Here is a 12535-nt window from a genome sequence, read left to right on the forward strand (position 1 = left end):
TGAGAGAGAAAGCCTTCCGGCGAAGGCTGCCGGGATGCGTGGTTTTTGAAGCGAGCGTATCTCGTCACTTGGGGCAAGTGCGCGTGCGCAGCCTCAGTCAGCCGAGGTGGGGAACATGGCCGTCAGGTTCCTGTGGGCGGTCCGGCGGCGGATGCAGCCTCTCCTGGCCTCGAGTGGCGCGTCAGATGGCAGGTAAGCGAGGCAGGCAGGTGATCCGGGACGTGAGGACGTTGCAGGAGAAGCGATCCGGAGGGGCGATTTTAGGCTGGAGGGCGAGAGGACCTACCAAGCCTCTCGGCCGCTACGACTGGGCGCTCACGGCCCCATCTTACAGAGCGGGAAACTGAGGTCTACAGCCTTTCCTCCTTGCCGGGCCGAGGAAGGTGGAAAGATCCGAGGTCACGCCCTCGGAGGTGGGAACTGTTCTTCAGCTCGAGCGTCGATTGCATTGGGGATGTACCCTTCCCACCCCCTTCTCGACAGCTTTGGTGTCTGCGGGTAATTTGGGATTCTCTCCCAACACCCTGTGTGATCGTATCTGAGCTTCACTTTACGTATCGGTAAAAGGAGGCTGTTGGACTTGGTCTTTACAAACGGCCCTTCCACCTGACTTCGGGAGTTTGAAGTTCCGGTTGCTACTTTTATCCAACGGTTGCGACTTTTACTGATCATTTATCATGCCAATTGCAGAACTATGGGTAGTTCTTTTTATTCTCCCGTTTAATTGAGGAAACTGAGGTTTAGAAAGTTGAGTAACGTCTCCAAACTGACATACTCGTGAAGTGGTGGAACCCAGAAACCAGTCAGGGCTGTAGAATCGGCCTTTTAAAATTAGTGACCAATGTTACTTATTCTTAGGGACTATTCCCCTTTGACAGTTTATTTATCGGAAAGAATAAAAATTGCTGAGTAGGGGGATGGGTCAGGTTGGATCTCTGAAAAGTAAATTAAATTACTGTGAAACCCGGAAATTTTGCATAACTATCTGTCACCTTTTTAACTCACCTGACCCAGCACAACGGTGAGAGGTTGAATTCCGGATTTCAAGCTTTTTTCTTTTTCCTAGTCTTTTAGACAGTTTGTGGTGTAGGGAAGTGATCAGAAGGAAAATGTTCCCTTCTAATAAAATTTCCGCGACTCCAGTTTTGAAACAGTAGCAATTGAATGGATGCGCCGCAACTCCCTCTTTCTCACGACTTGGGCCCTGGCCGTGTGGCCTTTCAACTGGCCCTGAGGATATCTTGACCTCCTTTCAATTGGATAAATGTAGTTTGTTAGGAGTTTAGGAGGAAGGATCTATTTCACCCTGTGTGATGTGTCCCAGATCTGTGGTGACCAATTTTCGAAATAAAAATGTGTAATCTTGTGTAATCTGACATCAGATCATAATTGAATTCAGGACTGGCCTGGAAGATAAAAGTAATCTTGCCCACACGCTTATACTGATGGTTCCCTTTCTTGAAGTAAACTCCTTTACCCCCTTTAAGCCTTTGCTTAGATTTCACCTCAGTGGCCACTTTTCAATATATACCAGTTTACATAAATAAACTATTTGTTTTAAAGACCTTTTGCACTCACAGATTTCTTGATGGTTTTACTTCATATTAAATTATGATGATCCAGGAGGTGTAATGGAAACTTCCTTGAACAGGGGGGTCAGAACTGCTACAATCCAAGATCTGCAAACTAGCCCCTACTCTAAACTTTTTATGTGAACTGAACTATATGTCTATATGATCTGTTTCATTCATCTGTATATAGTTCACAGTCCACAACATATAGTAAAAGTTTTATAAGTTTTTGATTGACTTGATTTTACATAGAGGTGAGCTCCCAACTCATTTTCTCTTAGTGTAGGTTCTCTTCCATAAAAGCCTTGCTTTTACTTAGAGCTTGTGATCAAGAAGGCTTTAGAATTCCAGGCCTCACTCCAATTCGATAAGGTACCTTTACTGGGCTTAATTTTCCCCACCTATAAAATGAGGGATTGAACCTGAACTGTACGGCTTTTTGTTGTGAATTCTCGCTTCTGATACTGCCCTGCTGGTTCTAGGTATTATAATTTCGTTTTCTCTTGCAGACTTTTGTGTCCCCAATTCCAGCTATTTCTACTGCCTGATGCTCAGTATCCTGATTCAACAATACTAACTATGTAATCTTGAGCAAGTCATAAGCCTCTCTGAGCTTCGGTTTTCTCATCTATAAAATAGGGATGATGATAGAATTTATCTCACATGTTGTAAGATGAAAAGATGATTTAAGTAAAACCCTGTCAACTGTGTCTGGCATTTAGCAAGCACATTATAAGTGTTTGTATTGTTACTGAGACTGAAAGCACTTTGTCTAGAGAGAGTCAATCTTGGAAACATTCCAGCCTCTGAACCTGGTTATAACTTCAGCTGTTTGTGATGGCATTTCTTCATAATGCACCACCTCCCTCCCACTTTAGGGGATGGCTGCATCCTTTCAGCACTGCCACCCAGAGAACCGCTGGTGAAGACTGCAATTCTGAGGACCCTCCTGATGAACTTGGGCCCTCTCTTGCAGAACGAGCCTTAAAGCTAAAAGCTGTTAAACTGGAGAAGGAAGTCCAGGATTTAACAGTGGGTAGATTTTATATTATCTGTTCATATATTCTGTAACATATATCATATTTTCTATTATCTGTTTATATTATCTATATTCACATCTTTTCTCTGATTTAAATATCCACGTAAAGTTTTTTAAGTCAGTTTTTAAACTGTTTCTTCTAATAAGCTCTTTACCCCTCTTGCTAGATATACTAGGCAAAATAATCTGTACTAGTTCAAAAACATTACTGACTACAGATACTCATCTCTTTTCAGTTCCCTAGTGTGTCACAGTACTTAGATACCTGATATTTTGGTAGCTTCAAAGGAGGTACAGTGCCTGGCATGTAGTACACACTCAATTAATATTTGTTGAATGAGTGAGGTCATTTATCATTGTATTCTGCCAATCAGACTACCTCTGGCTTACTGTGCCAGTACTAGACTGACAGACTTTGAGAAAGAGAAATAGTTAGAGTAATTCCAAAGCAGGACCCCCCAAAAACGGTAAGGGGTTTTGAAAGTGTGTCTTGTGAGAGGAATGAAAGGAACCAGGGGTTATAAGAATGAAAGAAGAAAAGACTAAAGAGGCTAAATAACTGCCTTCAAATAGATGACATATTTTTAAAACTTACTTTTGGCTATCCTAGAGTTCAATTCAACAAAAGAAAGTTGAAGGGTGACAGTGTTGCCTGAAGGTGAAAAAGAAAGTTTTTTCTCAAGAAAATGAGCTTGAAAACAGTTGTTCTGTGTTCAAACTGGCAGCCTAAATGACAGCCTATCAGGACCGCTATAAAGAGAGATTCCTGCTATGACTGGGAATTTGGAGTAGCTGATCTAAGATTCCTACACAACTCCTGTTGTTGTTGTTGTTGTTGTTTTAATAAAAATCTATACCAAGGGTGAAATTTGTAAAGTAAGCAAAAAGTTTCTTTTCCACCAATAGGCATTTGTTTTCTTATCATTTTGACTTTGCTTTTGATGCTCAGGTGAGATACCAGAGAGCTATAGCTGATGGTGAAAATATAAGAAGGCGAACCCAGAGATGTGTAGAAGATGCCAAGATATTTGGTGAGAGGTTTATTAATAATAAAAATACCTTTTAGTTTAAGGGCACTTACTAGCAGTTGTGCACACTGAACTTAGCAAAAGACACATCTGGGTCCTTAACCAATCTATACCCTACCCTTCCTCTATCCCCCTAGGCTTTCTGCTCTGCTTATTGGGAATGTTGTCAAGTGAACCATTTGCTAAAGTAATGTTTGCCTTTATTTTCACCTGACCTTTGTTATTTTATTTTTCAAGCATGTACAGTTAACATTCTAGTGCCTATACAGGCAATTCTGTTTAAATCATTAATGAACAAGTGAATCATTAAGATGTTCACAAGAGAATCCAGAGAGCAGACACATAGACAATCATAAATGCTGAGATTTGCTTCACATAAGCAAAATTCGTCCATAACCATAGTTCAATAATCAACTGTATCTCTACCAGACAGTTTTCACAACTATAGACAAAAATCATTTGCATTACTCTCAGTGTTCTACAGCTTGCTGAGTTATAACTCAAAGGTTCAGACCACATGGAGTCAGATAACCCTGAAAGCTGTGCTAGATTGAATCTGTTTTTTCACTGATGGCATTGAATAATCTTTTTGGTCCATTTCAAAGTCGTTCAGAAATTTTTTCCTAAATGCACCATTTCTTGTTCCAAATTTGTTCACGAAAATGTTAATTGAATAACAGGGATTCAAGAGTAAAGGGCAAATCTGTGATTACTTGCTGTACTCACAATTTAATATGGCGCATTATACTTTGACTATACATAGAATGGAGTGCTTGAGGGGCCCTTGGATTCTACCTAGTCCAGTCTCCTCTTACAGGCAAGCTAGAAAAAGTTATTTGACAACAGGTGTAGATATGAATCCATTGATTCCTGATCCCTCATCTATTATTCTTTCCCTTATATCACACTCCTTCCTGTTCTCTGGATTTTATCCACTATTTGTACAGGGGATTCACTCCATTCCTGTCCTGTCCAACCCTAGTCCTTTGGCTCAGGCTTCTGCGTTTTGTTCAGAGCTGTAGATATCATGTTTCAAGACTTTGAGTAAATACTAACCCCCAAATTGTATTCCTGAATAGCTAAATACTGACCCCCCAATTGTGTTCCTGATATTTCATCCAAGTTTTAGTCTCATATTTCCAGCTATCAGGGCTCAGTGGCCAAGCCTGCCACCTGTTAGTCCATAAATACAGTTCTGAATTTTATCAGAAAAAATTTGTGGAAATTTATTTTCTCTTTTGTTAAATAATCACCTACATAAGATGCTTGATTTTGCCTCTTGGCCCACAAAACGTAAAATATGTCCTATATGGCCCTTTAGAGAAAAAGTCTGCTGACCTCTAACCACAGGGAATTTTTGTAGCAAATAGAACAATTGTGATAAGGGGAAGACTTCCTGCCTGCTTGAGGGGAGCAGGGTGAGTTGGCTTACCAGAAGTCAAGCTTCGATGCTTTAGGAACTGGCTAATGTCAGTTTCCTCAATTAATAAGGTTCTCAGGAACAAATACATATTAAATAAACTCAAAAGAATTTGGTAATCTAATTTGTTAATTTATAGAGAAAAATGTGTCAAGCAAAACAAGATTGCTCAGTGAGCATGGAAGTAGAAAAAAAGAAGAAAGCTTTCATTGTCATTTAATTATCATACAGTATAGCATGATGACTATCTTCCTTCCAGGGACAGTCTTGTCTCAGTAACCCATTTTCTCTTAAACAGGTCACAGAGATCTCTTTTTTACCTCTAAGAAATGTTGCGGACACCAACCATCTGTTGAAGTAACACAGTAATAGGAATAGGATCAGAGACTGAACCCCTCACTCTACAGACAAGAGAACCTAGGCTTCTGTTTACCCAGATTCATACAGCTTTACTGACTAGAAGCCAGGACTTTTTGTACCATGGCAGTGTACAAATAAGTCCAGCAACTTACAGCTTTCAAATTCAATTTGAGTATTTGTCTTCCTTTGTATAGCCAGAGAAAGCCTTTGATGTCCCTGATTGATCTTTATCAGACATTCTTTCCTCTTGGATGGAATTCCAAATTTTATCAGTATATTTTTCAAGCCTTTAGCTAATCTCTTCTACCTTTTCATCTGATGTCATTAACAGCCATTAATATATATGGCTACCATCCCTCATAGTGATGGGAGAGGTATCTTGTGGAACTCACCAAGTCTAGTTCCCTGGAAAGGCCTGCTGCTTTCACTCTTTCCTCTCCATTGCCTCCCCTCCTACTCCAGACCATATTATACCAGGATTACTTCAGTCGGCTCTCTTCCATTTCTTATGATATCTTTTCTTCTCACCCATCTGTGATGCCCCCAGCACCCCACATTCATTGTGTATGTTACTAGACAATTTGACTTCTCTTCCACTTGTTTTGCTCAAGAAGCTATAATGGATTTCTATTACCCAGAAGTTAAAGGTAGAATTTTTGCCTCTCTGTCAGTCATTCCTTCCCATCCAGGCAGTACATACCCGGGAAATCTCTCCTCTGTCATCATCTCTTATTGGCTGCCTGCCTTGACACAGGGCCTTAAACCTGTCGCTGGACTAAAGCTAGATGAACAAAGTCCTTCACCCCTCACCAGCTCCTACCAGGGCCTTTGTGTTACCATAGGTATCTGTGATATGATATTCCTTATCATTTCTGTAAGAAGAATGAAGAATGCAGCATTGGGAGTCATGAGATTTCTCAACAACTGAGTTCACTTTTATAAAGTTTATGTGACTCTAAAAAGATTAGACAAGCTTGGTGGCCTGTCTCCAGCAAGTGTATATAACATCGTAGCAGGCATTAAGAGACTTACCTCATCCATGGAGTATATTTTTTTCCTGTTCCTATTTAGCTAATCCTCAAGAATAAACCACTCTTTGACTCCTCCTTAGCACAGTCTTGTCAACTATTCTTTTATTATTCCCCCATCAATGAAATACTAGTGTCTTGTTCCTATTGAGAATGTATGCCTTTCCACAAATGAGACAGGTGGGAATTTTCAAAATATACATAACTTAGTATTAAAGGTGAATAGCAACAAAGATACAAGAAGCATATAAGTCAAGTTTTTAAAGGACAGGTTTCTGAAGCTTTTGTATATAGTCTCACCTAGTTCTTGGGTTCTAACCATCTTCCCCGTTTCCCAGAATACTTCCTAGTCATATGCCTTCCAAGAGAAATGCTGGCTCATCAGTTGGGTTTCATGGGTAATCATTGGTGATGATCCCTGAATCCTTTGTGGCAATCTTTGCATTTCCTGGGGGTACCCAGTATACCAGCCAGCTCTCTGAGCCTTCCCCAAATTGCACCCTCAAGAGCAGAGTGGTTTCCTCACAAACAATAAGAGTATTTGGTTTCTCTGTAGGAATCCAGAGTTTCTGTAAGGATTTGGTGGAGGTGGCAGACATTTTGGAGAAGACTACAGAGTGTATTTCTGAAGAAACAGAGCCTGGGGACCAGAAGCTCACTCTGGAGAAGATCTTCCGAGGCTTGTCACTTTTAGAAACAAAGCTGAAAAGCGTGTTTGCCAAACATGGCCTGGAGAAGATGACACCCATTGGTGACAAATACGACCCTCATGAGCATGAACTCATCTGTCATGTGCCAGCTGGTGTTGGGGTGCAGCCTGGCACTGTGGCATTAGTAAGGCAGGATGGCTACAAGCTTCATGGCCGCACCATTAGACTCGCCCAGGTGGAAGTAGCAGTGGAGTCTCAGAAAAGACTATGAATGGGCCCAGAGGAACTGAATGTTCTCCTGGAGTGCAGTCACCTGTGATTCCTTTATTTATTAAACTAGGTTCGTATTGTACATGAGGTACTTCATGTGATCTGTTTTGGATTTAGTCATATTGGCTTTATTTCTAAGATACTCTTGATTTAAAGTGACCTGTTTGGTCTCATCAGAAGTCTTGCCATTGGGCATCTGAACAACGTGACAAGTGTTCCTGTGGCCTTATCAAAATATGTTTAAGAAAATTATTTTTAAATTGGTACTCTGATGACTTTCAATCCAAAATTTTTTTTAAAGGTGGAAATGAGTATATGTTTATGTATTTTCAACTAAATGTTCCTTCCTAATGGTCCCTATAAAAGGAATTGTATAGAATCTTGTATTTGTGGGAAAAGGAGATGGTAGGGTTTGGTTTAACATTTGAGTACTTAAATGATAAAGCTTTATAGTTGTATGAATTTAAATCATTTTGGTTGATTTTTATGCATGTAGATTTTCAGGACTTCCCGTTTTTATTTTATTTTTCTTTTAGCCATCTTTTGTCCTTGTAGTTCCTGCCAGATAGACTTCATATTCACACTCATTGTCCCTTTTAAATCCCATTTACAAGGCTAATGGCCCAGGCAAGACTTGGAAGGCAGAGACTGGCAAGAAATCAAGATGCCAGGTCCCTTTCAAGCAAGTATGGCCAAGAAACCTTGTGCTTTCTTTGTTGAGTTATCTTCAAATTATTTTCAGCCTCCTCCCTAGGTATATAATCATTTCAGGGAAATTGAGGCAGCACCAACAGCTAAAGACCTAAATTGGTCTATATAGGTAATTTATCCACAACTTTTCTTTCCACCAGCCCTTAAATCCTCTGCCACTTTGTCAGATTTACTTTATGATCCTTTATTAGATTACGTGGGGAGGTGGTCAGGACAAAAATTGTTAGGTTCCCATGATTCCTCATTAGTTATGCTAGGTTTGGGGTGGTTTTTTTTGGGGGGGTGTACTCACAATTCACTACCTCTATTACATTGACAAGCTTTATTTCCTAGTTTTTGTGTCTGTCTTATGTCACATGTGTAAACATCTAGCTCCCCTTTTATGTATTGACCTCCTAGAGTTAATGAGCCTATGTGTATATTTTTTATTTCAGTCTTGCTTATAGTGTTCTGTAAAAAATTTATTCAATAAATGAGTTAGTGAAAGAATGAGATATATATAGATAAAGATATATATAAATTGGACATTAGAAAGGAGGTCATACGGTTATTTTAATGTTAGAAGCAGCCTTCATGGTGATCTAATCTCACCCCTTCAGCTTCTTCTGAAGTATGAAAACATAGTCCTTTTAGGACTAGACTCAAAAAAAAAAAAAATCTCTAAAACTAGTAAACTAAATTTTAGTGAGAACTTAAGTAAGAAACAACTAGATATTAACTTCAGTCATTTAAGATTCAACAGTTCTATAACAAACATGCAAATATGTCCCCAGCAGAGAATTAAATGTTGTTATGTGTCCAGATTGCCCAGGTTTAGGTTTAAGTTACTTACCCATAAAATAAATCCATTTCTGCTAGAACTCTATGACCCCATTCTGTGGAGTGGTGAAAGTTATCCTCTTAGACATCATAGATAGTTCTAGCACACTACACAAGCATGTATCAACAAAGCATCCCCCAATGGGTCCTACCACCTCCACCAGATTTAGACACTTAAAAAAAACAAATACATGCTTCTAAGATGCAAGCAAAAGACTGTTGGTGAGATTTTAAATCCAGAACCTCTTTTGGCATTCCACTAAGTACATACTGTAAATATAATGAGCAGTCAGATTTCACAATAGGAATTTGTCTTTTTTTGCCTTTATTCCTTTGAGATTGACAAATAGTGACGACAAGAAAATGAGCCAATTATGATTTCCTTTGTGTTCTTGGATCACTAGCTATCATTACCAGTGAATTAGAATAACCATAATTTTAGGTGTGGAATGTTCTGATTACTTGAAGAGTTTTTAAATATTCCTTGCAACCTCCTGTTTTAGCAAGTAGACTGAGAATAATTTTAGATTCTTCTATTATTCAGTAGTTTTGCAGACTTAAAAGTATAAATTTAGAAGATGGAGCTATAACAGTGAGAATCTCAAAATGCTGAAGGGCTTTCACGAGCCAGCGCAGCATAACAGCATATGCTTAGTAGGCATCAACTTGAACATAATTCCCAGCCTAGTCACTTCACTCTTCTGAGCCTGCTTCCACATTTGTAAAATGGTTATAATTCTCAAAATATTGCGAGGATTAAGCGAAATGTGCAAATTGCCTATTACAGTAGGCCCTCAAATATTTATTTTTATTGCCTTTTATTATACACATTGTTTTTCGTATGTTTTCATAGTTGCCTAAAGTCTAGGGGAAGGGAAAGACTGGTTAAGTGGTGCTTGACTATAAAAAAAAATTGTAATCTAATCAATCACAGTGAACTTATTTTCCTTTTAGCTTCTTTTTTTTGTGTTTGTCTGTTTTTTGTTTTTGCGGTACGCGGGCTTCTCACTCTTGTGGCCTCTCCCGTCGCGGAGCACAGGCTCCGGATGCGCAGGCTCAGCGGCCATGGGCCTAGCCACTCCGCGGCATGTGGGATCTTACCGGACCAGGGCACGAACCCGTGTCCCCTGCATCGGCAGGCGGACTCTCAACCACTGCGCCACCAGGGAAGCCCCATGTCTATTTTAACCGTAACAAGGAAATCTACATTTTTAGACTGGAGAAATAAGAAAATTGTTTCAGTGCCCTTAATTATTTTCATCTTGATGGTAAAGTAAAAAGACATCATTGGCTTGCAGATGATATGTGTAAGGAAGCTTTGACTCATTTGAAGAGGGATCTTGGTGCTTTAGTACTTGGATTTTACGAATCTTTTGTGGATTTTCCTCACTGCCATAAAGGAATTATTCAGTTTGATACTGATATAAGCTTATGGTGCTCTTTCATGGCAAAGGATTTAATAAGTGAAGAAAGGTTCTTAAACACTAAAGCAAAATCAAATAAGGAAGACTAAGGATGAAATATAATCTTCAGAAACAACTTTAATAAAACCTTAATTGAAATGACTATGTTTCACGTGTTTAGTGTCTTTGTCTGCCAGACTCATATTGTGTATTGACGTGGTCACTTCACTGATTGCTGACCCACCTGTTGACACTCAGTGGAGGTACCAGCAGCACAGCCAAGTGGATGCAGTGTAGGCATTCCACACCTTGCCGTGGTGTTGAAGTCTTGTCTGTTCTTCTACCTCCTTGACTTGCTTCCTTCTGATTTCTATGTATTTCTTAGATCTGGACTCCTGTTTTGCCTTCCTCTCTGGCACTGCCTTTTCTTGTGCTCGCTTCTTGGTTCTAATTGTCTTCTTACCTGCTTTAATCATTTCACTTGAACTGCAGGACTTCTGACCATCCTCTCAACCAGATTACTGGCATGTGGCCTACTGCTTCCATAAGCCCTTCCCAACCTTTGCCTGGCCTTTCCTTTACCTCTGCTTCTCCACTGGCTTCCACATACCCAGCCTCCTGGCTAAGTGCCCCTCTTTGGAACCAGACGTTCCTGTAGTTTTGGCCTTGCATTTTCATCATTCTTCCAGTCTTGTCTGCATACCCTGGCTCCATAATCCATTGTTCCTCATACTCCCAGTGCTAGTTTGTAAGTATATTCTTACTCCTGTTCACTCAGACTTTGTCCACATTCTCAAATTCACTGGAGGTTTTAAAACACGACTCCAAAATCTCCTTGAATCTGGACCAATAGAATATAGGGAAGTGACACTGCTGGTTTCTGACCCAAACCTTCCTGTCTCTGGATGCTCACTCTTGATACCCAGCCATCAAACCAAAGAGTGAGCTCAAGTAGCCTGTGAAGTGGAACTGAGGGCCATGGCTGAGCTTTCAGCTGACAGCCAGCAGCATCCTGCCAGCCATCTCAGTGAGCCACTTTGAAAGTGGACTCTCCAGTCCCCAGTGGAGCAGCCCCACCTGACATAACAAGGAACACAGATGAGCTGATCTCACTGATCCCTGCCCAAAGTGCAGATTTATGGGCAAAATAAATGATTGTTACTTTTAACCACTAAGTTTTGGGGTGGTTTGTTATGCAGCAATAAATAACTGATTTGAGTCACCCAACCTCACTCCCAGTCAAACTACTAGTTTTGCACCTCAGCTACCAGAATTATGCCTCCTTGCTTTTCCTCTTAAACAGCCTTTTTGAACTTGTCCTACAACTTTGATACACATCATCGATGTGTTGTAGGATTGGAAGAACTTCCTAACAGAAGAAAATACAGCTCTAGAATCTAGAGTTACCGAGGACCCTAAAATTAAAAGCAGAGTCAAGTTGAGTTTTAAAGTTAATATAATTTTACCCCATTAAAATACTGCAAGAATTATATTGTTAGCACATAAGAGAACATGGCACAAAGTGATGGTGAATGCTTGTTTTAAAAGATAATTTAAGGGAATATCTTGAGTATGGAAATGAACTTAAAAGGTTTTCCATGCTAACACAAATATTGCCAAAAAGTTTTTCTTTTTATATGAGAAATGCATGTTTATTCATCTACTACTTTACTAGTAATCTAGACTGGCCCTGTTAAGACTCACAGAGCTGGTTGGAAACTCAGATCTATGCCCTTTTACTATCCTCCGAGTCCCTTCCATTTCTTCTCTTAGCCATAATCTGACTGAATAAACATGAATTTTCCTTATTTTATCCTGAAACTCATCCCCAATTTTATTTTCTGCTAGAGGAAATCTGTCCTTCATAGTGTGGTAAACTAGCCACAGTGAGCTGCTCTTGTTTTCTTAGACGGTGAAAATGGGACCTTATCCCTTCCTTCCTACCTTTCCTCCCCTATGAAAGGAGAGTGGATGAAACTCTTACCTTTTGTTTTTAAGAAGGCAGAGACATAAACTGTATGTCAGAACTGCAGATACACGTAGTAACTAACAGCAGTCTTGAAAGCATCTGGCCTTGTTTCAGCATACGCTGAAACAAGTAGCGTCTAGCCATCCCGACTGCATGACTGGTCAGCAATTTCCAGCACTTGCAGTCACTGCCAAGTGATTTCACATCCCTTATCTCACGTGATTGCCACAACCACCTAGAAAGGCAGAGCAGGGAAACAGAACGAGA

At 40.0% G+C, this 12535-nt stretch overlaps 1 protein-coding gene across 1 annotated transcript; it reads left to right on the forward strand.

Moving 5' to 3' along the window:
* Positions 1 to 101: 101 nt before the first annotated feature.
* GRPEL2 (GrpE like 2, mitochondrial) lies at positions 102 to 11354 on the forward strand. The gene is made up of 4 exons (XM_007130670.4): positions 102 to 192; positions 2450 to 2603; positions 3560 to 3641; positions 7003 to 11354. The coding sequence occupies exons 1-4, from the start codon at positions 116 to 118 to the stop codon at positions 7365 to 7367; spliced, it is 678 nt and encodes a 225-aa protein (XP_007130732.1). The 5' UTR covers positions 102 to 115; the 3' UTR covers positions 7368 to 11354.
* Positions 11355 to 12535: the final 1181 nt, after the last annotated feature.

The sequence above is a fragment of the Physeter macrocephalus genome, chromosome 8 (genome assembly GCF_002837175.3).
Source record: "Physeter macrocephalus isolate SW-GA chromosome 8, ASM283717v5, whole genome shotgun sequence".
In the NCBI taxonomy this organism is placed as follows: domain Eukaryota; kingdom Metazoa; phylum Chordata; class Mammalia; order Artiodactyla; family Physeteridae; genus Physeter; species Physeter macrocephalus.